The sequence below is a fragment of the Camelus bactrianus genome, chromosome 16 (genome assembly GCF_048773025.1).
Source record: "Camelus bactrianus isolate YW-2024 breed Bactrian camel chromosome 16, ASM4877302v1, whole genome shotgun sequence".
NCBI classification, from domain to species: domain Eukaryota; kingdom Metazoa; phylum Chordata; class Mammalia; order Artiodactyla; family Camelidae; genus Camelus; species Camelus bactrianus.
Genome location: NC_133554.1, coordinates 56,030,977 through 56,056,203, shown reverse-complemented (window position 1 = coordinate 56,056,203; position 25,227 = coordinate 56,030,977). Strand labels below are relative to the sequence as shown.

At 53.7% G+C, this 25,227-nt stretch overlaps 1 protein-coding gene across 5 annotated transcripts in view; it reads right to left on the bottom strand.

Moving 5' to 3' along the window:
- Positions 1-239: 239 nt before the first annotated feature.
- The window catches only part of MGAT5B (alpha-1,6-mannosylglycoprotein 6-beta-N-acetylglucosaminyltransferase B), a 66,624-nt gene continuing 41,636 nt past the window's right edge, over positions 240-25,227 (bottom strand). For 2 of the 5 annotated variants that reach the window (XM_045513541.2, XM_074343759.1), the window contains exons 9-17: positions 24,911-25,042; positions 23,430-23,563; positions 19,238-19,368; positions 11,044-11,199; positions 9,792-9,938; positions 9,490-9,606; positions 3,740-3,814; positions 2,226-2,482; positions 241-1,785 (exon numbers count right to left, since the gene is read on the bottom strand). In XM_045513541.2, coding sequence (XP_045369497.2) covers positions 1,587-1,785; positions 2,226-2,482; positions 3,740-3,814; positions 9,490-9,606; positions 9,792-9,938; positions 11,044-11,199; positions 19,238-19,368; positions 23,430-23,563; positions 24,911-25,042 — 1,348 coding nt within the window. In that variant the 3' untranslated portion in view covers positions 241-1,586. Of the gene's footprint in view, positions 1,786-2,225; positions 2,483-3,739; positions 3,815-9,489; positions 9,607-9,791; positions 9,939-11,043; positions 11,200-19,237; positions 19,369-23,429; positions 23,564-24,910; positions 25,043-25,227 lie in introns of all 5 variants that reach the window. The other 3 variants (XM_074343760.1, XM_045513543.2, XM_074343761.1) reach the window with 2 other exon arrangements.

Below are 25,227 nucleotides of genomic sequence, written 5' to 3'. Positions count from 1 at the left end.
GGCCAGCCCCAGGTGAACAGACCTGGGTACAGCCCTGCTGGCCAAGCCGGTCACAGCGTCAGGGGCAGTGCGAGGGGCCCGGGGTCCCTGGCACCTGCAGGCACTTCCTTTGGGCAACCTGACACAGCCCCAACTTTGCAGACGGAGTGACAATGTGGAGGAGGGGCCCCCGAGAGCCACCCCTCCCCCGGGCGTCCACACTCCCTTGCTCATCCAGGCCTGGGCGTCCCAGGAAAAGACGAGAAATAGCACAGCTTGTCCTCTGCACCTCACATCCCAATAAAATATTTATTATTTCAAGAAATAAATCTTTAAAAAAAGAGAGAGAAAAGAGTGTCTCTATTGCTTTCCCCGAAAGGTCAGGTCCTTGATGACTATTGAGTTTCTGTGGCTGCAGGGGCAGCCCAGGCCGAGAGCGGGCTCTCCAAGGGGAGGCATCCGCCTTCAGGCCCGCAGCAGGGCTAGCCCTGCTCTCGGACTCTCAAGGCCCTGGGGGCTGCCTCCCTGGGAGGGTGGAGGGGCAGGCCTAGGTGGGTGGGGCGGGGTTGCCAGGAAGGGAGCAGGGTAAAAACAGGTGGGGTGGCAGTGTTTCTGAAGGCCTGACCTATTTCCTCCGACAGGGCTCTGGGTGGAGGGGAAGGCATGCCACATGGAGATGGATGGCTGGATCCAGAAGTGGTCTGAAGCTGGAGGTAGGGACACAGACGCAGCTTTGATGGGGTGGGGGTAGCAGGCCTGGGCAGCCAGCATGTGGGCCAGGTGGGCCACGGGGCTGAGGCGCCATCCCCAGCCTCTGCCTAAGATGCTTGGGGGAGGAGGGGGAGGCTGCTAGAGCCTGTTCTCAGAGGCTGGGGTGGGAACTGAGGCTTTGGAGACAAATCCACGGTCTGGAATCACAGTCATGCTGGGATAGGTTTCAGGAAATGCCCAAAGTGAAGAGAGTTGGAACAAGCAAGAGAGGAAACAATTCAACCCAGGGTCTAGGTGGTCCCTGTAACCCTCACTGTGGTCCCCAAGTGTGGAAGGGAGGGGATGTTTGGGAAAGTGGGAGGGGTGGGGCAAAGAGGAGGCATGAACAGGGTCCCCCAGCCTCGTCTTCCCTCCAGTCCCCTGCCTTTTCTGTCCACAAACCCAGACAACTCCAGAGGGACAAGGCTGACCCCTCACACATCACTCCCCACTCCCTGGACCCTCCCCTGGGCCACTGGGCAAGCATCACCCTCCGGGGTACATCCAGAGGCCCCATCCTCCATCTGGAGGGACCTCTCTCCATCCGGTCCAGATCTGGCCTTGCACAAAGCAAGGGACCTCTGACCACCTGCTCCTGGGCCCGTGAGACCCTCTGCCCAACCCCACAGCTGCTTGGCCACAGCGATGCCAGGAGCCCTCGGGACGAGAACGTAGGCGGGCTGGGTGATCGGCAGAGCTGCCCCGCCCCCAGGCCTGCGCACCGCTCTGCTCTGCCTGTTTTCCGGCCCGGGAAGGAGGCTCTAACTCGGGGGGCGCCGAGGGGTGTGCGGGTCGCTGGAGCTGGGAATCTGCTGGTGCTTTCCCCTGCGGCAGGGAGGGCTGGCCGGGCGGCGCCCTCAGAGGCAGGCCCGGCACAAGGCCACCTGGCCCTTGCGGAAGTCTCGGCAGGGGCAGAGCCGGCGGTACTTGGTGCTGGAGCCCGCGCAGCTGAAGAGCAGGGGCTCCTTCTGCAGGAAGCACTCCTGGCCGGGCTGGCCGAAGGCCGGGTACAGGTGGTTCATCCCCGACTCGGTGCTGTCACAGGGTACCTGCAGCCTGCGGCGGGCAGCAGTCTCTCAGGCGGGGCGCTGCCCACTCCCCTGCCCTGGCCCATCCCATTCCCGACCCAGGAAGATGTTTCTAGGAGGAGCCAGGACAAAGCCCCGGTTGCAGCTTCTCCTCCCACTGTCTGTGAAAGGGGAGGAGAGGGGCCAGGTGGGCGGGGCCGCAGGCTGACCCCCCCAGGAGGACCCTTGGGCTGGGCCCTGAGGGAGGGAAGGAGGGGCCGGGAACTGCTCTGGTGGTTTGGGGCGGAGGCTTTGCCAAGAGTAGGGTAGCCACGCCGTGGGTGCCTGCCCCGCGGTCCCTTCTGGATCCTTCCTGACTCACTGGAAAGCACTAACCCCCCCCCCACCCCCACCGCTGACGGGGCCCAGGCGCGGCAGTTGTGGGAGCCACGAGGGGAGCTGGGCCCGGCCAGGCGGGGGCTCACTCACTTCCGGAAGGCGTCCTGGCTGTTGAGGAAGGGGAAGAAGGAGGGCTCACAGATCAGCCCGTGGTCCAGGCAGGCATCCGTGCAGGCCCTCCCCGCGGCGGCCAGCCAGGCCCGGAGGGAGTGCGCGGGGGGCCAGGCCCCGGCGGCCAAGCTGGCGTTGCGAGCCCACTCGAGGTGGGTGGCATTGGGGGCCAGGATGAAGGGGCTCTGCGGGGCTCGGGCCCCTGGGGGGGCAGGGCCTGGGGCGGTGCAGAAGTCCTGCCAGGAGGAAAGCAGCGTTAGAAAGGGATGGGGCCACAGATGCCGCTGGCTCGCACGTGGCCGAGCGGCCTTGTCTCAACGCCAGTTCCTGCATCATTTCCTTGACTCCTCGCAGCAGCGCCCCCCACAGGTACAAATGTGTCTCCAACTATCTTATGGGAGAGGGACAGAGGCTCAGAGAGGTCAAGGAACCTGCCCAGGGCCTCACGGCTGGATGACGGAGGCAGGATTTGAACTCGGGTCTGTCTGTGAACTGTCCACCCTGCGCTGCTGGTCGCACTTGAGCTAGGCTCAGGGTTTCCATTCTGGGGCCGGTGCAGCCCGCCCACAGCGGGTCGGGGCCGGGGCTGGCTAGAGGGGCGCTCCCTGCGGCGGCCTGCTCCAGGGGCTGGCAGGGCCCAGCAAGCGCTCTTCTGTGAGCTTCACGACATTGCTCCCAGCCACCCACAGGGACAGAGTCCTGGGTTCTGGCCCCGGCCCTGCACCACTCACTCTGTGACCCCGGCAAGCCCTCCCTTCTGGGGGCTTCAGTGTTCCCAACTTGAAAAAATGGGCTAGACCCACTCTCCCAGCTCCTCATATTTGTGGGGCCAGGGTCAAGGTGCGGACAGAGGCCACACCCAATCTCTGAATAGACAGCAACAGGTCAACCTCCACCTGGTCCCACAGCCCAGTCGGGGCCTGGAGCTCACTTCATGGCAGCACCTAGAGCCCAGGAGACTGAGAGGTGCACTGTGCCTGGGCCCCTGTGGCAGCTCAGGTCCCTGCAGGCGCCGGGAGGCCTGCTTTTGGAGCAGGAGGCCCTTCCCCTAGGTTCCCCTGGGCTGAGGTCTTCATCTCCCACCTCAGTCTGGCTGACCCTCATCCTAGGGGGTGGGGGCGGGGTTCCATACTTCCACTCAATCGTTACCAAACTTTTAAACGTAACAGAAGTCTTTAGCGGAGGGTACAGCTCATGCTTAGCGTGCACGAGGTCCTGGGCTCAATCCCTAGTACCTTCAGTAAACCTAATTACCTACCCCCACAAAAAAATGTGTTTCTGTGCTGTAATAGGGGGTTGGGGTTCTAGAGCTGGGGGCCCAGGGCAGGGGCACCCCAGGCCGGGCCTCTGAGCAGCACTGCTCGCCTCTGCCCATCTCCAACTCCACCGGGAAGGAAACAGGATTGGAGGACCTGGGAGCTTAACGAAGGCTGCACCCTGGGCACTAGAGCTGGCTCGGCCCCTGCCCGAGGCAGAGTGGGGGACACACCTACCTGGTGCTGGATGTAGGCATGGATCCGCTCCAGCATCCCCTCACAGGTGTACTCATAGGGCAGGTAGGGGTCTACCTGTGGGAGAGACAGACAGACACATGAGGTAGGAGGAGCCCTGGTCTCCCCTCCCCAGACCTGGCTGCCGAAGACCCTGCACTGGGGGGCTCTCACATCCTGCACCAGGGAGCTGACACTATCCACTCCGATGTCCCGCTCCCTGGTGCACCCTCCAGTGGTCCTTGGGGGCGCAGGACCACTCATCCCTCCTCACTCCCTCCACTGAGATTCTCCTTCCTTAAAGCTCAGCATTCCATCCCTTCCTGGGATGTGATGCCTGTTCTTCCCTGGCCAACCCCTGAATTCATTCTCCCCTCTAAGGTGTCACGTCCTCCAGGAAGCAGACCTGGAGTGCCACTGCCCACCACCCCGTAGGCACTCACTCAGGAAATAGTCATGAAGTGAAAAAACATCCCCAGCTCTACCTGTATTCTGCTCAAGCTGTGGACTGTTCACACAAAGGAATGGGGGGCAGCCCCCAGCCTGATGGAATGCGATGACATCTGCAAAGCTTCCCACCCAGGCCAGGCATCTGGGACTCACAGGAGATAGGTGTCCCCAAACAGAAGCCACATCCCATCAGTCTAAATATTGAAGTTATAGGACAACCCACGCTAGGGGCTGGGGCCCAAGAAGCAAGGGGAAGAGAGAAGAGGTGATAAGGAGGGATCCACTTCTCCACTCTTCTTACCTGGCCACCCCCCCCCCATTTACATCACCCTGGCCCAGCCCACAGCCACCCTGGGGGTGACATGGGGGACAGTCCCTCCCAGAGTCAGAGAAAGGTCTGCTTTAGTGTTCGCTCCCTACCACAGGCAGCTCAGCCCTCCTGTTAATACTGTTTTCCTGCCAGCAGCTCCAAAAGCCAGGTCGTTTTAGCCCAGGGATTGAAATCTGGCAGGTCTGCCCCCGTCATGAGAGGGGTGTGTCAGACAGCCAATGCCTTCTGGAGCCCCCACCTCGAAGGGCTAGAGGTCCACCCCGTGCCCTCTGGCCAAAATGACCTCCTGGACACTCAAGCTGAGGGTGAAGTCTCAGGGACGCAGTGGCCACCACCAGGACTGATTCTCGGGGCAAGACCCCACCCATCTGACCGTGCCCCCCTTCTGACTTGACCTGTATCTTAATCCTGAGGCAGCTCCCAATTCCCAGAGAACTCCAGGTCCACATCCAGCCACGCAGCCTTTCCAGCCCTAGAGCTCCACACACCCGGTCCTAGCCGGAGCTGATGGCCCCCAGGGCCCCGGCAGCCAGCTGCTGCTCCAGCACGTCCCCAGTCACCTCTGGGGGCAGTGGGGGAAGGGAGATGCCACTCAAGTACAAGACTTCAAGTCCTGGTTATAAATAAAACCTCCCAGAGAAGAGATTTCCCCTCCAAATGTCACTCTGCCTGGCCCTGGCAGGAACCCCCGAGTTACCTACACCCCTGGTGATCTGAAGCCCCACGTCACGCGGTGATTTGGAGCACCTCCCCACTTCCAAGGTGGGTATTTGCAGCAGCCACGTCCCACCTGCCACGGATCTCCCAGCGGAGGAGCCAGCCTGCCTGGAAATTACTCCCATTACGTCTCATTACAGGTGTGCATGGTGATCAGTCTCCGTAGGATGGCAGGTGCTGGTCCTGCCGGGACTGCCGGCCACGGTAATGAGAACTGAGAACCGGAGGGAGCCGGAAGGCAGGAGTGCATCCCTCCCCTCCCCTCAAAAGACCTCACCCTGGACGGAGAGATGCCTGAAGGGCAAACCCACCGAGGCTGAGAGACGGGAAAAGGGCCCCCACCTGGCGCCTGTCAGGTGGGGGACAGCTGGGCCGGTGCCGCAGGTCTCCTCCCCCACCTCCCTCTCCCAGCGCAAGGCCCCAGGACTTGCAGAACAGCCTGCGTCCCCATGGGGACCCTCATTCGCTCCCTCAGCTCCTGCCAGCTGTCCCTAAATCAATTTTCTGAAATAGGATGGCCAGAATTACTCAGGGCACTTGGTTAAAATGCAAGCTCCAAGGTCATGCCCAGTCCTTTAAAATGAGAAGCTGGGAATAGGCGCAGGAGTCTGCATTTTAAACACCTCCCAAGAGATTCTGGGGTAAGGGCTCAGCTGTCCTGGGGGCAGGGTGGGACCCACGAAGAGTGAGGTGGGAGGTGTGCTGAGGCAGAGGGGCCACAGCTGGCAGATTTGCAATACCTTGGTTCTTGGCCCTTTTGTTACTGTCATTTTTAAATTAACGCATTTAAACAGATGTTCAAATACAAAAAAGTAATCGAGAGAAAACAATGCAAAGTAAGTTCTCCTCCGACCCCAGACGCCCAGCCCTGTCCCCAGGGCAGCCACTGTTACCAATACCTTGTGTGTCCAACCAGAAACAGTGTGTGACTAGATGAGCCGGTTCCTAAGCACAGCCACTTCCCCCACCCCGCCCTCCACACCCCCCATTAGGTCTGCGCCCCCACAGGGCTGGGACCTTAACTCAGCAATGCATCCTGGAGGTGGGGCCAGACCTGAGGCCTGGGGGTGGACAGCAGCCTTTCGGGGACACCCCACTCCTGGCCCCCTGGGAGGGTTGCTTTTGCAAGGGGGGAGGAGAGGGAGTGAGGAATACGGGGTGGGGAAGCTTCCCACAGAGCCCTCCCCAACACCACCTGCCCTGTAGGAGCACGGAGCAGGGGGGATCAGAGTCAACCTCTACCTGGGAGGCAGAGTGCCGGGCCACTGCTCTGGGCTGGGGCTGGTCAGTCTCCAACAGTGACCACTTCCTCCGGCACTGAGGCTCCCTAGAGAGCCCCCTACCTAAGGGCAGGCAGACAGGTCCCAGAGCTGAGAGCTGACACCCCCAGCTGTAGACTCAGCCAGTAACAGATGGAGTTGGGGTAAATATATCCCAGTTTCCTCGTTTCTCAGGACAATCCGAGATGTGATCTACTCCACCTCTCAGAGGTCCCCACCGGCATCGAGCACCAGGTACCCGCGGGCAGGCGTAACCTTCTTGATAACACATCCTGATCCACCATGTGACTCCAGAACCCTCCGCCCTGCGATCACCCCCGAATAAACTACTCGTGCTCAAACCCCTGCCTCGAGGTCAGCTCCTGGAAGAACCCAACCTCAGGCCGTGACTTGGAGGAACTTCCAGCAGAGAGCTGCTTAAGCTGATGCTTAAGAGGGGAGCGGAGGGCTCCCCCACCGCTGATGGCTGCGTCTGCTACAACTGGAGATGAGCTGGGGCTGTGACAAGGCGGTTTTCTTGGCACTTAAAGCAGAGAAACGCTCACACCCCGACAGGAGAGAAGGGCGAGGGTGTGACGGGCAGAAGAATGCAGCAGGCAGGGTAGGCAGGGATTTTCTGGGGCGATTTGCTGAGGGGGAGTTAAAGCTGGGACTGCTGAATCGGAGGGATGGATCCACAGAATGCAGGGCTCTGGACCCAAAGCGAAGCCCTAGCTTAAAGACTTACCCGTAAGACAGGACACCATAAATCTCCTAGACAAGAAGATGGGCAAAACATTCTCTGACATAAATCGTAGCAATGTTCTAGGTCAGTCTCCCAAGGCAATAGAAACAAAAGCAAAAATAAACAAATGGGGCCTAATTAAACTTAAAAGCTTTTGCACAGCAAAGGCAACCATAAATAAAATGAAAAGACAATCTACAGACTGAGAGAAAATGTTTGTAAATGATGCGACTGACACGGGCTTAGTCTGCAGAATATACAAACAGCTCATACAACTCAGTAACGAAAAAAACAAACAACCCCATCCAAAAATGGGCAGAAGATCTAACTAGACATTTCTCCAATGAAGATGTACAGATGACGAAGAGGCACACGAAAAGATGCCTAATATCACTAATTATCAGAGAAATGCAGATCAAAACTACAATGAGGTATCACCTCACACCAGCCAGAATGGCCATCATTCAAAAGTCCACGAACGATAAATGCTAGAGAGGCTGTGGAGAAAAGGGAGCCCTTCCACATTGCTGGTGGGAATGCAGTTTGGTGCAGCTGCCCACTATGGAAAACAGTCTGGAGATTCCTCAAAAGACTAAAAATAAACTTACCCTAGGACCCAGCAATCCCACTCCTGGGCATGTATCTGCAGGAAACTAACTCAAAAAGACACATGCACCCCAATGTTCACAGCAGCACTATTTACAGTAGCCAAGACATAGAAACAACCTAAATGCCAACAATAGATGCCTGGATAAAGAAGTTGTGGTATATTTATACAATGGAATGCTACTCAGCCATAAAGAATGAAATAATGCCATTTGCAGCAACATGGATGGACCTAGAGATTATCATACTAAGTGAAGTCAGAGACAACTATCATATGATATCACTTACTTGTGGAATCTAAAAAAATGATACAAATGAACTTATATACAAAAAAGAAACAGAATGAACTTATATACAAAACAGAAACAGACTCACAGACATAGAAAACAAACTTATGGTTACCAAAGGGGAAAGCAGGGGGCGGTGGGGGAGGGATAAATTAGGAGTTTGGGATTTGCAGATAACAACTACATATAAAATAAACAAGGTCCTACTGTATAACACAGGGAACTATATTCAATATCTTGTAATAACCTATAGTGAAAAAGCTTATGAAAAAGAATATAAATATGTAACTGAATCACTATGCTGTCCACCGGAAACTAACACAACATTATAAAATCAACTATACTTCAATTTAAAAAAAAAAAAGCCAAGCCCTTAAGACTGCATGGGGATCTCTGCCCACTAGCCTCTGCCCTTGAGGCCAGCATTGCCCCCAGCTCCCCCGGCAGCAGACACCCGGCCGGCTGTGTCCTCCTGCGCATGGCTCTCCCTCATGGTGACCCCTGCCCCGCAAGTCTCAGGCTCTCCGATTCTGCCCCAAGTTGGCCCTGAGCGCCACATCCCCCCAGGGAGGGCACACCCAGTGAACATGGTGTTGGGCCAGGAAGGGGACTGGGCAGGAGTGGTTATTTCTAGTGTCTGAGCTACAGCAAGGGGTGGGTCCAAAGGGGTCCCAGAGTGGAGCCCCATTCACACAGTCTGACCTCTTCTCAAAATGAAGGGACCATGAGAGCACAGGGAGCCATCAGAAGCCACAGAGGTGCCTGCCAAGGAGACGAGCTGCACAGGCTCCTCCTTGCCACCCCCTCAACCCACACGTGTGCACCCCGCACACCCACAAAATGCTGGAGGAAACCCAGAGTGCTCTATCCGCTTGCTCTTCTCCAAAGTGGCACCACTCCTCATTTGAAATGCAGGGCTTCAGCCCCACCCAACCTGCTGAAGCTGAACCTGCACTTTAACAAGATCCCCAGGTGATCTGCATGCATGTCATAGTCTGAGATGTGCCGCTAAAGAGACGGCAGAGTTCAAAGAACCGCCACACATTCAGCCTGATGCACCTCGCTTGTGCTAGGGAATGCTCACAGGACCTGGTCCCCAAAGGCCCTCAGTAAACAATTCTGGATCCTGGGCTGCCATGTAAGGTTGTATAGGTTGCTCACTGCACAAAGCATTTCCACACCCCCCCCCCAACTCCCTTTATACACACACACATCCAAGTTGGTGAGTGGGGCCCATGCTCAAATTTGTCAACTCAGGCCTGCGAGTCTGAATTCACCAAGAGGGGCATCTTTTTCTAATTATAGCAAAGACCCAACATATGGGCTTGGGGGCGGTCCTGGCTGGATCTGAGTCTCACCTGGGTTCTCATGATGGCCTTGATGGCTGCTTCAAACTCCTCTGAGTTGTTGTAGTCAACTGTCCACACGTGGGGCTTGCCAATGAAGTTCTCTGCGTAGGGATGCTGAGAGAACACCTGGAGGGGCACAGAGACAGGTGGTTCCTCTCTGTACCCAGCAAGCTGGACTGGGCAAAGGGGAGGTGCCCCCACCTATCTGCCCCATCTCTCCTTTCACTCCAGGCTTAAGTCTTCTCCTTCCAGGAACTGCAGGGGTCCCATCTTAAACCCTCCCAATGAGGGGCCAGGCCCTTCGCACTCACCTCTCTGGAGGTGGGCTTGCCTCGGAAGAACTCGTGGTTGAGGGAGCTGTGGGGTGGGCTGAAGCGGGACTGCAGGAAGACACAGCCATTGGCGATGGCCTCCAGCGGGGCGGGGCCCTCATAGGGGAAGCCAAACCCGATGAAGAGCTGAAGAATGGAGGAGGCACCGTGGTCAGAGAAGGCTGGGCATCACAGCCCAGGAGCCCCAGAGAGGCTGGAGTTGGGACATTCACAGGAGGCAGCTGGGGCCGGAGGCAGCCCAGACCAGCTGTGTGCCACCGCAGGCATTTCCCCTCTCTGGGCCTCTGCTTCCCCATTTGTGAAACGAGGAGGTCTAAGGAGGTAGTATCAATGGCCTCCTCCTGCTCTAAAGGCTAAGATTTTGGAGAGGGAAAGAAGAATGAGGGTCCCAAGCTTAGAAAGCTTCAGGCCCACTCCTACAGCTGACCTCAAAGGACCTTTGCTGACTCACCCAAAAAACATTCATTCAGCACCTAACTTACACTAGGAGTGCTCATTGAGTTGCCGATGATTGGCCTGGAAGGTGATCAATAAATGATTCTGAATCTAGGGTTGCCATGGAAGGTTGTTCAGGTTGCTCACTGCACAAAGGTACCCTCTCTCCACCCAACACACACACACGCGCGCGCGTGCACACACACACACACCCAAGAGGTCTGAGGAAAGAAGCTGTGATGAAATGAGAAGAACTGGCAGCTGGCTAGGAGACTTCTAGCCTCAGCTGACACTTCAGGGTCCAACAGCAGGGTTGTGCCTACTGTGCTGGCCACTGTCCAGCCATACAGCTCAGGGATTTCCAGAAGCAGTCAGTCAGAACTAGTGGCCTAATGGAACACCAGCCAGGATGCCCCAACACCAGCCCCCAGCCTTTCCCTATTACCCTACCCACTCAGTGGCTCTGAAAACCAGGCCTGACCCTGGAGTCTGCTGGGCTGGACTGGTGCTGAGGCAGGGCAGGTGGGCAGCCCAGCTCCTCTTCCCCATCCCTCAGCCCCACCCAGGTCCCTTCCAGTGTGGGGCCTTCCCTGTCCAATGGGCAACCCCATCTCTGCTCCTGGCTCTGACCAGCCCGTAGAAGGCCCAGACAGGAGGGAGGCTGGGCATGCTGGGACATATCCACACACAGAAGGGGCCACGAGTGATGGTGGTGGGCGTGGCAGGCACGTAGGGTCGACCTCCTGGGCTTCTATGGCCGGGCCAGGGTGAGGATGGAGAAAGCGGTGGGGCTCACCTTGGCTTTGCGCAGCAGCTGCTGGAACTCAGGCTGTGGCAAGAGGCCGTGGTTCTTCACGAAGGCTGGGACTTCGGGGGGCCGCTGGCTCTCATAGTACACGGTGCCATGGATCTCCATGTACTTGTTCAGGATGCTCAGGAACTTCTCCTTCCCCTGGAAGAGGAGGGAGGGGAGCTGGGAGCCTTGCTCTGACTGCAGAAGGCAGAGCCAGCTGAAGAGACACCCCTGATCTTAAAGTCAGAAAACGTGGGGCCAGTCTTAGGTCGCTCCTTAATCAGCTGTGTGACCCTCTGGTAGGTCCCTCTCCTCTCTGGTCCTCAGTTTCTTTGTCCATAAGTTGCAGAGGCTGGATTAGACCAGAGGCTTCAGAACTGTTTTTAGCCCTGGACCTGTGCTCTTTCCAAAGGTCTCCTATAGGGACCAACATTTAATTATATCCAGGTGGAGCTGCTTGGCTTCTCCTGAATCCCCAGTGACCTCCAAGGATCTCTGAGGTGTGGAGCTCTCTGAAGCCCAGATCACCCATCTATCTATCCCTCATTCTTCCCTCTCTCTTCTACCCTCGATCCTTCCATCTATCCATCCATCCATTCATTTATCCATCCATATTTCCTCCCATCTACCCACCTATGCATCCTGTCCTTCCATCGCTCTAACCATCCCTCAACTCACCCATCCATCCATCTCAACTCATCCAAATATCCCTCCACTCATCCATCCATCCCTCCACCCACCCATCTATCCCTCTGCCCATACATACATACATGCAGCATGTATTTAGTGAGCACCTGCTATGTGTTGGCCCTGAGTTCAGTGCTGGGAGCACAGCAGTGAAGACCCCCAAGTTAGCAAGGGCTCCAGACCCCAGAGCCCCCAGTCCAGGCTCCATTGCCCCCCAGCCTGAGGGGCTGGTGACCGGCCCGGCCTGCAGGGGACGGGGCGGAGAGGGATAGCCCAGGTGAACGGACCGCACCTCAGCCCCTGGGTGGCCGTGACCCTACAGCCAGAGCCCTGAGCCAGGGGCTGCGGCCAGTGTAGAAACTCCATGAAAATCAGCATGAGACCAGCTGCTGGGATCTAATTTTGGGGGTTTTTTTGAGGCCTGAAAAAAAGAGGAAGGGAAGAGGGGAGGGTGTAGCTCAGTGGTAGAGCGCGTGCCTAGCATGCACAAGGAAAGAAGGAAGGAATGAAGGAAAGAAAAAAAGGACTTCAGTCCATACTTCAAGCCATGTATAAAACTTAATTCAGTCCCCAGTACCTCCATTAAATAAATAAACTTAATTACCCCCCTCAAAAAAAGGAAAAAGAAAAAAGTTTTAAAGAGGAAGGGATAAGGTGAGGGGGAAGGGTGGGGTGGGGGGCTCTTTTCAGGGAGGGTCAGTCCCCAGCAGGCTAATGGGTCACAGAAAAAGCAGCCATGGTTCCCCACATCCTGTCGGATAGCGCGAGCTCAAGCCACAAGGAGCTGCAAACTAGGTGTATGTCAGAAACCACGGCTCTTGAAGAATGTTATCTGTGGACATCAGAATCCTTGTTAACAATTCATCACATTTAGAAACTCAGACTCTATCCGTCTTTCATCCCAAGGCCTTCCACTTTGGGTGACGGCACAGATCAGCCCTGCCTCTGAGAATGACCAGGAAAGACGGGGCGATGTAAGAAACATCCGCGAAAAGCCTGCAAATCTAACAGAGTGAAGAATTACAAGCCGAGACCCAGAAGTTGGAAAGGAGATTGTGGAGGCCAGGGCTGGGGTCGGCTCTCCCCCTGAGGCACCTGCTGATTCCAGGGGCAGCATCTGGGTGGCTGAGCAGACCTGGGAGATGAAAGCCACGGTTTGGGGCCTGCCAAAGACGGGGAGCCCTGATGGAAACGCCACACTTTGGGTTGGAACTCTGAGGAATTACATCCCAAAAGAAAGGGTGGCCCAGAACGAGAGCAGCTCTTGCAGGGGCTGAATCCTTTAGAAATTATCTCAATGGTCCTATTGATTAAGGGGATGCCACAGAAGAAGACGCATCATCCTTGACCTCAGATTATTTCTACAGATTTTTTACATTCACTTTCCAGAACTAACAGTAACTCAAAAAGGAAAAAAAGGAACCAATGAAATCCCAATCAAAATCTCAGCAGGCTTTTTTTATGGAAATTGACAAGCTGATTCTAAAACTCATTTGGAAATGCAAGAACCGTGAATAGACAAAATGACTTCGAGGAAGAAGAAAGTGGGCAGACTTACGTTGCCTGATTTCAAGACTTATTATAAAGCTACAGTAATCCAGACGGTGTGATATTGGCATCAAGATAGACAGATCAATAAAACAAAACAGAGTCCAGAAATAGACTCACACACGTAGGGTCAATTGATTTTGACAAGGATGCAAAGACATTTCAGCGGAGGAAGGAGAGTCTATTCCAAGAAATGGTCATGGGACATTGAATATCCATAAAAAAAAAAAAAAAAAAAAAAGGAAAGAAGGAAGGAAGGAAAGAAAAAAAGAACTTCAGTCCATACTTCAAACCATGTATAAAACTTAAATCAAAATGGATCATAGACTTAAATATGAAACTAAAACTGTAAAACCTGTAGAGGAAACACAGGAGAAAAATCTCTGTGACCTCGGGTTAGACAAAGATTTCTTGGATACACTAAAAGCACAATCTGTAAAAGAAAACATGGACTTCATTAAAATTAGGAACTTTTGCTCTCTGAAAGATGCTGTTAAGAGAAAGACAAGCCACAGCCTGAAAAAATATGTTTGCAAAGCATGTATCTGTTAAAAGCACTATATCCAGAATATGTGAAGAACTCTAACAACTCAATTAGTAAGAAAATAAACAGCCCAATTTGGTAAGTGGGCAACATTTTTGAAGACACTTCACCAAAAAATATATACGGAAGACAAACACACAAAAATATCTTCAACGTTATTCATCATTGAGGAATTATGAGTCAAACCACAAAAAGATAACATTGCATATCTGTTAAAATGGCTCAAATTAAAAAGACAGACCATGCCAAGAATTGGTGAGTTTGTAAAGAAACTACAACTCTCAGACGTTGCTCATAGGATGGCAAAATGGTACAACCGCTGTTCTTGAAATGGGAAACATAGTTCTACAATGTGACCCAGCCATTCCACTCCTAGGCATTTACCCCAGAGGTTTGCACGTGAATGTTCATAACAGCTGTGTCTGTAAGAGCCAGATACTGGAAACAACCCAAATATCCGTTAAGAGGTGAATGGATAAGCAAAGTGTGGTCCAGCCACACAATGGAATGCTACTACTCAGCAATAAAAAGGAACAGACTATTGTTACATGCAACAGCATGGAGGAGTCTCAAAATAATTATACTCACTGTGAAAATCCAGACAAAAATGAGTATATACCGTATGATCCCACTTATATAAAATGATAGAAAATGAAAACTAATCCGTGGTGATAGAAAGCAGATCAGTGGTTGCCTGGAGATGAGGAGGAGAGGAGAGATGGGGGAGGGATGCTGAAGGGAAGGAGGAACTTCAGGGGTGGTGGACCCGTTCACTCTCATGGCTTCACAGAAGTCAAAAGCTATAAAAATTACACATTTTAAACATGGTTAGTGTATCACATGTCAAAGTTCCCAATAAAGCTGTTAAAAAACAGGTTTTCCAATTAAAAAACTTAAATACCTTGATTGTAAGAAAATCAAGTACATGAGGAGACAAAACTCTGATCAACAACCCAAGAGAAACAGACAATAAAAGATCCACCGGAGACCTAGCTGCTGGAGTTACCGGACACAGACTTTAAGATGAATATGCTGAATATAGTCTAAGAAAAAGAAGATGGAAGTTGAAATCGAATGGAAATGCTAGAAATAAAAGACACAGTGGCAGAAACTAAGAACTAAATGGAGGGACTTCACAGCAGATGAACACGGTTGAAGAGAGACTTCGCTTAGTGAAAGAACAAAAGCAAACATCCACAACGGAGCACAGAGAAACTGAAGGATGGAAACTGCAGAAGGGAATGTTGGAGACAAAGGAAATCCCCTGGAGATGTAATGGATGTGTGAACGGAGTCCCAGAAGTACAGGAGACAGACTGGGGCAGAAGCAACGTTTACAAAGACAGCAGCGGAGACTTTTCAAAAACTGGGCAAAGATCAAAGCACAGATCCAGAAAGATCTACAAAATTCACGCAGGATAAACAAAACAAAAAAAACCACGCTGAGGCTCATCATAGTAGAACTACTGAAAACCCAACAGAGTCTCAAAAGCAGGCAAAGGAAAACAGAAAAAAGAAATCACCCAGGGAGGGGGTAGAGGGTGTGCTTAGCACGCACAAGGTCCTGGGTTCAATCTCCAGTGCCTCCATTAAATACACAAATAAACCTAATTACCTTCCTCTTAAAAAAGAAAAGAAAAAGAAAAAAGAAAAAAATTTTGAAAAATTACCTTATGACCCACACTGACTTCTCATTAGAAATAATAGAAGCCAGAGGAAAAGCTAGAATTTATATATAATGAACATAACCTCTAAGACTTTTTTAGACCATCAAAAACAGGAGGCCCAGACTAAGGTTGTTCTTTAGAGAGAAGGACAGTGATCCCAAATGGAATCTCTGAGACAGAAGGAGGAACACAGAGCAATAAAAAGGACAAATGTGGGTAAATGCAAATGAATATTGACTTAATAAAATAATAATAATAATATTGTAGGTATACAACATTTAAAGAGCATGAAAATACAGTCAGAGCTTGTAAGTTGGGGGAGGGTAGAAATAGAACATTCTGAAGTTCTTTTATAACCCAATAAAAGATGAAAGTATTGGTTTACATTGGACTTTGATAAGTCAAGGATGCCTGTTCCAATCTTTAGGATAACCCAATGAATATAAAAATATTAAGAAAAATAAGAGCCCGCAAAATATGAGCCTAGAATTGGCTAGAGGAAGGTAGATTTTTAAAAATCTATCAATGTAACAGGAGAGGAAAAAGAACATGGAACAGGTAAGGAAAAGAAACTAGTAAGATGGTAGACTCGAAGTCAAATAATATCAGTAATCACACCAAATGCAAAAGGACCACTTACTATAAAACTGAAGTGTGCCCCTAGGAAAAAATCAAATGAAGGCTGTGAAATGTGAAGAAAAGGTCTCCAGGCCTCCCGTTTAACTTCCTAATCCCATTACCAGAGGCGGCTGCTGTTAACGGTTTTCTTGTGAGTCTTCCTCAGATCTTTTATGCATTATAAGCAGATGTGTGTGCTCTTTAAAACACACACACATGCACAAACGCGTTCATGTTACACACTGTTCAGCAACACTTTTACCTAGTCATACACACACGTATACATACATATGTGTGTATTTCTCTGTGTAAACTTAGATTCACAAAACATTACTCTTAAAAGTCGTCTGATATCCTTTTATTCTGTTGCTTCTATGTTATTCTACTTCATTTAAAAAGGCGAATTAAGACTCTCCGAATTAGAAAAACACAAATACTGCACGATCTCATGAACACGTGGAATCTAAGAGTTGAACCCATAGAAACAGAGTAGGATCGTGTGTGTCAGGGTCTGGGGGTGACGGAAATAAGGGAGATGTGGGTCAAAAGGTACACACCTTCAGTTACAAGATGAATAAACTCAGGGATCTAATGTACAGCATGGTGACTAGTTAATAACACTGTATTGTGCACTTGAAATTTGCTAAGAGAATAAATCTTGAATGTTCTCACCACACACACACACGATAGCTCTGTGAGGTGATGGATGCGCTAATTAGCTTGATTGTGGTACTCATTTCACCACATCTACGTCTATCAAGCCATCACATTGCACACCTTAAATATATACAATTTTTCTTTGTCAATTATACCTCAGTAAAGCTGAAGAGGGAAAAAAAAAAAAACAGAGCTGGGTTGATTCCATGATTTGTCCACGGGTTGCAGCCTGTTGTTTAAGAAGCCCACCTTGGCTGCACTTCTAATGTGTGGAATGTCTCCAGCAGCAAGGATGGGTTTGCCCCGCGCCTGGACAAGCAGCCTGTCTTGCCCCTCACTCCTGCTCCCTGAGACAGGCTCAGATAAAGCAGCAGCGTCCAAGCCTTAGCCACAAGCTCCAGGCACCCAGGATGAGACAAGTCTCCTCAGCACAAAATTCACCAAAACCCGCTGATCCTGGCTGCCACTCCCCTAAGGATGCTGTGACCTCACGCCCTCTCTCCTCCGCTTCTCTGCCACCTGGTGCCCTGAACTGTGCACCTGTTTGTCCCAGGATGCTGCTGCCATTCTCTTCATCCAGCCACCTCTGCCCTCCTTTGGTCACAAAGACCAGAGCAGAGACGACTTTTTTTGGAAGCAGCTTCTTTGAGGTCTCCGGCTGAACAGCGTTGCTCCCGGCTAGCCCAGAAGCTCCTGAGCTAGAGATGAAACCATTCTCTTCCCAGACTTCATAACCTCTCATTCTCTTGGGGCAGTTTCTTAACAGCATTTTCTGGTACAAGCAGACACAGGCTGTGCTCTCCCCCTCGCCTGGTGCCCCGGGCTTCTGGGCAGCCAGCTTGTTTGACCCCATATGAGAATAACCCCTTGCCCCACACCCCGCGGTGGGCACTGACGTCTCCGCCAGGGCCTGGGCCTTGAGTCCAGCCTCCAGAACTTCTCTCTGCCACCATCCAAGGCTTCATAACTGGGGAGGCTACAGACAGTGGGGGCTAAGTGTCCCAGCTCTGGAGACAGATGTGGGTTCGCATCCCAGCCCCGCCACTTAACTAGCTTGTCACTCCAACCTCACAGATGATGGTCAGGTGAGAAGACATTGTGCAAACACCTGGCAGTAGTGAGCTCTGGATGAACGTATCAGACATCGCTGTGACCTCATGGGGTTGCTGCAGCACTGAGCGTGCGATGTCCCTGAGTCTCTTTTCTCCCTCTTCCTGTCACAGAACTCCAGGACTGAGCTGGGGACATGGCTGCCTGGAACACAGCCACTCCAGCGTCCCCTGAGACTGGGCATAGCCAGGGGGCCAAGACCTGGGCACAGCCACCAGGCACATGGGGAAGCGATGCGTGCATTGCTCAGGAAATGTCCCTAAACCTGGCCCTTCCACGTCCCTTCCTCCTCCTCCCCGCTAGAGGGCAGGCGTAACGACTCAACTACCCGTGGTCATCTTAAACCACGAGGCAGACCTGGGGATGGGAACCAAACAGGGTGGGTCAACTAGGGGAGAAGAGCCCCAGATGTCAGCCCGGGACTGACGCTTCCCGAGTTTGTCTACAGGGAAGAAAACATACCCTCGCCTTGTTTCAGTTACTATCATCCCGGGCTTTCCTGTGACAGCTGGACCTAATCCTGATCAATGCAGCGTGAGAATCCTTAACTAGGATGATCATGTGACAGGCTTAAATGGGGGGGGGTGTACAGGGGCTGCTCCACGTGTTTCCCATGATCAGCATCTTCACTGTAATTTACCTTCTGCTGCCTGCCTTAGGTCAATAACCCATCTGAGGAGCTGCCCTGTGCCATGCCAGGCCGGACCCTGGCCTCCGGGGGCCGGCCTCCCCTCACAGAGCCCGCCTGGGACCCTGCTGTCCCCATTACCCTCCTCCTACCTTGGTCTCGTCCATCCACAGGGGCCTCGAACCCCGGAAAACCCAAACCAAGAGCACCCCCAGGGGAGACCCTACTGAGAGGGGAGGGAGGCAGGAGGTGGAGGGGGCACACGGGGAACAGTCACCATACCTGGAGCTGCCTCGTTGCCAGGGGGGCAGAGAGAAAAGAGGAGAGAGAACAGATCAGTGGCCGGATGAGCAGACAACCTCCCACGCAGGTGGCGCTTCTTGAGGGACCCCGCCCTGAAGGTGGGGTTCCAAACCTTGGTCCTCTCCTGCTTCTCCACGGCTTCCCACCCACAGAACCCCCAAGTCCAGCCTAAACCCCCTTTGCTGGGTTAGAGTGTTTACTGATCCATCCCAGGGAAGGTGGAGGATTAAGTCACAGTCCTTGATAAAGGGCATCTGAGCTTGCTGCAGAGAGTTGGGGCAGGGAGGGGGACGAGTCATGAGCCCCCAGGCCGGTATTTCCAATGGCAGTTAGGGACCTCTTTTCTGACCCACCAGTGGGGGCCGTTTTCCACCAGTGCTGGGTGGCAGAGGGCAGCTGGATCCCAGGCCCGGAGCTTGGGGCCGGCGGGGCTCACCTTCCAGATGCTTGCCTCCTTGCCGTACACCACGGCCATGTTGCTGGCCTTGCCGCCTTTGATGAGCTGCTTCTCCGTCTCGTTGAGCTCCTCGGACACGAAGCCCATGAAGGAGTTGTCCGGGGTGTGAGCTGTGGCCAGACCACAGGGTCAAGAAAGGGGGTACCAGACAGCTAAGGGCATACCTCGGGTCTACCTGGACTGACCCCATCAGACGGGTCCCCACTTGGCAGGGATGGGGAAGGGGGCTGGGAGTAAAGGGACCAGTTTGAGGAGGGGGAGGGCATCCATCCACCAGTGCCCTGGGCAAACCCCTCTCCCAGAGACTGTCACAAAGCCTTGGAGCAGTAGGGAACCTTGGACAGGTCACAGGGTCGCCCTTGCTTGTTTTCAGACCAGGTCCCTGCTCTCACCACAGTACCCCCTCCCGACTCGTCTCAGGCCCGGTCTCCAGCTCCTCCTTCTCCCCTCACTCCAGTGCATCCATCAGCAGAGCCGGTGACGCCAGGTGGGGTTTCTGACATCCCCTCTATCACACCACCCTGGTCCAGGACCACTGTGACTGCTGCCCCCCATTTCCAAGGTTTTCTTGTATTGTCTTTTCTCCTGAGCAATCCTTTCAAATCTAGGTCTGATCAGGTCCCCCCTCTGCAACAAACCCTGCACAAAAGTGGACCCAGAAGTCCAAGTCCCCACAGCAATCTATAGGATCTGCCCCTACGCCCCCTTCCACGGCATCTCTTACCCCCCAACCCCCTCTCCATGCAGCTCTGCCCACAGGGCCCTGCTGAGAGTTCTGGTCTCCCTCTCTGTCTCCTTTCCCTGCTTTACTTTTTGCCTCGGCACTCACTGACCAGATGTGATGCTATTTATTGATTTTTCCATGTATTACTGTTAGAATACAAGCCCCACAAGGGCAGGGCTCTGTGTCTCCGGCACCCGGCGCCCCCGGCTGACTGGCTCATGAACGCATGGACACATCGTCCCTTTCACTCCTCCGCCAAGCTCCTGCCCCTGATCTTCCCTCTGCCCGGAGCGCCCTCCTCCCCTTTCTCCAATGGGAAAATCCTGTTCAGGTTCAGGGCCCACTCACACGTCACCCCCTGTCCCCCGAGAAGCCTTCTCTGGGGTCTGTGTGCCCTCCCTTTGCAGCTCCGTCCACTGCAGCCAGGTTTCCATCAAAGCGCAGATCGCACCCTGACTTACTCGTCCCAGAAGCCAGTGCTCCTGGGGCAGGGAACGCGTTTCAGCTGGGGCTCCAACCCCTCGGCCACGCTCGAGGAACCTCACTGATTACTGATTAGCTCTGTCTGCTGTGGCCAGACAGGGGCGCAGGCACGAGTGCCAATCATCCGCAAGGCCTTCGGCCCCTCCCTTCTGTGCAAAGGACCTTGAATAGGATGCTTCTGGACCTCAAGTACATCTACTCTGCCTTCCCTGCGCGAGAGGCGAGGGGCGTAGACTGGCAGCAGCCACCTTCCCTTGCTTTCCCAGAACAGCCCTGATGCCAAACACCCTGTTTCTTCATTTCCGATGCACATTTTTCACATTTTAGCATTTCTGACACTGGGATGTATAATTTAATTAAATGTATAGATTTAACATGGTGTATCTACCCAGCGCCCTCAATACCCACAAAATGTATAACTGACATCTGGTGCATCTTAGAGGAGGTGGCGGTTTTCTGTCCGGGTGCTCCAGAAAGCTCACAGATTCTTGGGTCTGAAATCTGACCACTGTAAGCACTGACTGTAGAACAAAACCATCTCTCCTCTAGGGCTTCAGGGACAAAAGGAGGGGCCCTGGAGACCTGGAGTTGTTTCTGCAATGGTCAGGGCTCAGGCAGCTCTCCTGACTCAGGAGGCTCCGCCAGGCTGGGCGAGGCCCCCGGAGGGCAGACCAGACGGCTCCTGACCCAGTTTGCCCATCCAGCCCTACCCTGCCCTCTGTCCCTACCCTCTGGCTCCAGCGCGGGCTGCACCCAGGCCTCTCTCCTGCTCGCCATTTCCTCGCTGTTGGCAGAGCTGAAGAACCCCTCTTTCCACCGACTCCACCCGAGGGGACAGGTTTAGAACAATTAGCTAAACTGGTGGGCATGGGACAGGGAAGTATTGCAACCAATTAAAATAATAGGGACCATTAAGCAAAGAGCTCTGGGGGCAGGGCAAGGCGGGGAGAGGCAGCCAGCCTCTCAGTTAGCTCTTTGGGGAAATCAACCAACTAGATGGGGAAAGAGGTCTGCTCATGAATTCCTTGCTGGACTTGGTTTATCATTAAGGCAGGCAAGCCTCTCTGTTTTCTGTTCTCTTTTCGTTAATTTATTCAATCAATTAACATTTTCTGAGGCCCTCCATAAGCTCCAGAGAAATAAAATCACCTTTTTTTCAGTGACTCGTAATCTATCAGTGGAAATAAATGTATAAGCAAATAACTCTCCTATTTCAATATATGCTTTAACAGAATTAGGTTTAAGAGTTATAAAAACATTCTGCTTGGATTAGATTAGGGGCTCAGGGAAAGTGACAGTAAAAAGAGACATTTGATGTGGGGTTTTGGAAGACGAGTAGGAGTTTGCCAGATTTGGAACTCCACATCCAGTGGGCTTCGTTTTCTCAGTGTAGACTATTGCAGAAGGCTAGGAGCCATCTCCTGCTTTCCCCTCCTATACCAGTGCCCTTTTGGCCACCTGCAGTCTGCCAGAATAATGCATCTCAAAGAACTTTTCCTCCATGACATTCCCTAGCTCAAGAACCTACAGTGAACCTCAAATTACTGTATCCAATATAAACTCAGGAATCTTTGCTAAAAGACCGCACCCCTCTGTTTCCAAGTCCTCCATGACTCCATAGTCTTTCCACTCCACCATCACAGATGCTGTTCCCACAGCCTACAACATCACCACTCACTCTCTCCCCTGCCATCTCCCTTCCCTCCAGAAATCTCCTTGGTACCCACCCGACTCCAATCTGCTGGAAGCACAGTGCCACCAGATGAGCTGTTAGAACAGTCACTCTTCTCTTGGAGAAGCCTCATGAAACCTTGCAATGGGCCCTGGGGAGGGAGTTTTGTCCCCACAGAGCTGTGTGACCTTAGACAGGTTACTCTACCACTCTGGGCCTCAGATACCTCCTCTAGGCTCCAAGGGTCCTTCCCACCTTCCCAACCCTCTGGGAGCCAATCAAACTATGACTTATGTATCCAGAAATCTCATCTGCCTCTAATACAGCCTCTCTGAAGAGTAAGACAAAAGAAGACCCTACATACCCAAAAGAGATGCATTCATTTGACAGGCTAAGCAGAGAGCAGCTACTTTACTTATAAGCAAGTTCCTCGGGATCCTGCTCAGGGCCAACTTTGCTCTTAATTTAGAGACAATCTTAACGAGGGTGCTTATCTGGCTGTGTGACCCACAGCCTTCAAAGAGCCACCAATTAGACCTGCAAGATGCTGCTGGAGGCAGACAGACTGACGACGATTAAAAGTGACAGCTGACAGCCTCCCAACTAGAAGAAAAAGCACCACATCAAACAGCGACAGGAGAAGGGGCCCGCTAGCAGGGGACACGGCTGCGCACACCTCCGCCGCTCCCGCAGGGCAGGCCTGCACCAGAGAGACAGCACTGACCCTGAGTTGTCAAGCAAAGGTTAAATCGTTCTCAGCACGCTGCAGGTGAGAGGGGAGGTCAGCGTGTATACGTTTTAGAGTCTCATTAAAACTGGAGAGAGCTCAGCTGGAATGACTTCGTCCCTTCCCGGAGCCCATCATCGGCAGGGGCCCCAGCCCCCACCCCCAGCCTCACCCCCACTATCTCCGATGTTGGAGCCTCCCCGAGCACTTCCATTTCCAGAACCTTCCGGTTCTTTCCACACCCATCTTCACTACGTCTGTTCCCTCTGCTTCGAAAGCCAGCCTATCCTGCCCCCTCGCCACTTTGTCTCCATCCACTTTGCAGTGTCTCTCTTTCTGGAAGGGCCACTGGATCCTCTTTGTTCTGGACCCACCAGAGGCTTCTTTTCTGGCTCGCACATCGGCAGAGAGGGGACTGAGGCTTTCCTGTCCAAGGCTGATGGCTGGGTGTGTCCCTGTCCCCGCACAGGCCCCGAAAGGAGAGAGAGGAATGGGACCTTCTGCCTCCCCGGCCACCTCGGAGAGCCACGTCGGCCCCACCCCTGCCCCGCGGCCAGGTACTCACGGAACATGGTCATGAACTGCTTGGGGTTGAGGTTCCAGTAGCCCCAGTTGGTCCGGTAGCCGTGCAGCGTGGCATACTCCTCATGATTGTACGCAGGTTCTGTCCCGAAGGTGTCGATGACCCGGATGCGGCACCTGCCCCTCCCACCCCCGGGATGAGGAACCAAGGTCACCAACCTCCCTCTGTCTCCCTGGGCTGGGGTTGCCCCAGCCGTGGGCTCTGTAGCCCAAAGGTGGCCAGTCAGGATAGTGCACGGTGTGGTCAGGGCTTGGGCTCAGACATTACTTGGCTGTGTGGCCACAGGCAAGTGCCTTAGCCTCTCTGGGTCAGCTTCCCCATCAGTCACATGGAGATAACACCCCAGCTGTCTCAGGGCCTTACAGACACACCTGAACTGTGGACCACCAACTCAGAAACGGTTAATTTTTACGGCTGCCCCAGGGGAACCTAGAAAGGGACAGCCTGACTGGAGTGGGGTCCCCCCCCCACCGCCCCAGGGGTCACCTGTACAATTTTCACTCCCGAGTCCACAGCCCCTCTGCCCAGGGGCCTGACACCCTCAGGCCGATCCCGGCCTCTCTGGGCTCAGATGCAGAAGAGCAGAGCCCTGGGGGACCAGCCACTGCCAAGGGCCAATTGCACCTCAAAGTCTCCTTGGAAAGTATGGCCACTTCAAGTCGGCATCCCAGTGGACTGGAGGCTGTGTCCCACCCTGAGGTCTCTCTCGACAGGCCGAAGCCCAGAACTTCTCCCTCCATTTGGGCCACCCCCAGGGAGTGAAGACAAACACTGAGACTCAGACGGCCCTACAAGGAGCTGCCTCAGCCCGAGTCCTTCCTAGTGACCCAGAACTGTGCACAGACTGCTGAGGTCGGCACTCCTCCCCTCGAGGAGGGCGGGGTGGGAGGAGGTGGCCCCGTGTGCACGGAGAACAAGCATCAATAATAAAGCAATAACGCCGCCTGTCACTTTTTTGTTCCTAATAAAATCACGTAGACAGTCAGTGGGACTGGAGTGACGTCATAAGCAGCAGGGCTCTCTGTGCTAAATTAAACCCCGTGTCCGCTGGCTGGGAGCGATGGCGATGGTCTTCCTCCAGCCCAAGGCGGGGTGGGGGGCAGGAGGAAGAGGGGAGGGGGCTGCTGGGTCCCCACACAGAGGTCACACCCCAGTTACCTGCCCTGTTTCCTTCCCCCACTCCCTGCAATTCCCCTGCCCCTCTGTCTGGGTAAACTCTGACCCCACCTCTCAGCCTGCCGGGCAGCAGCGGGGCACTGGGGCGGCTGGCTGCGGCTTATTAATTTGTCAGCGAGTCAGCCTTGGCCGGGAGGCAGAGCTGTCTGGGAAGGAAGGTGGCGGGGGAGAGGGAGCCTCCCCTCCACTACAGAACCCAGGATGGTGCAATCCCCCACCTCGGAGACCAGCTGGCGGCTGGGACCCTGTGTGCCACTGCCGCCGCCACCCTCCCGCGGCCCTCTCACCGGTACTTCTTGAAGGAGAGCCCCATGTGCTGCTTCATTTGCTGCAGGCCGTGGTAGTCGGTGTAGACGAGGTCGAAAGGCAGGGGCACGGTGAGCGGGCAGCTCCCCCGGCCTGGCGGCACCCCTAAGTTACTGAGAGAAGAGCCCTTCAGAGTCTGAGCCCCGAGAGGGACCAACAGACAGCAGAAACCCACCTTCCCAACTGGCTTGTATCTGGGGGCCTCGGAGCCCACCCTCATTCCTACAGCCTGGAATAGACAAGCGGGGGTGGGAGGGGGCACACTGTAAAGGAAAGTGAGGTCAGCGCGTGAATCCTG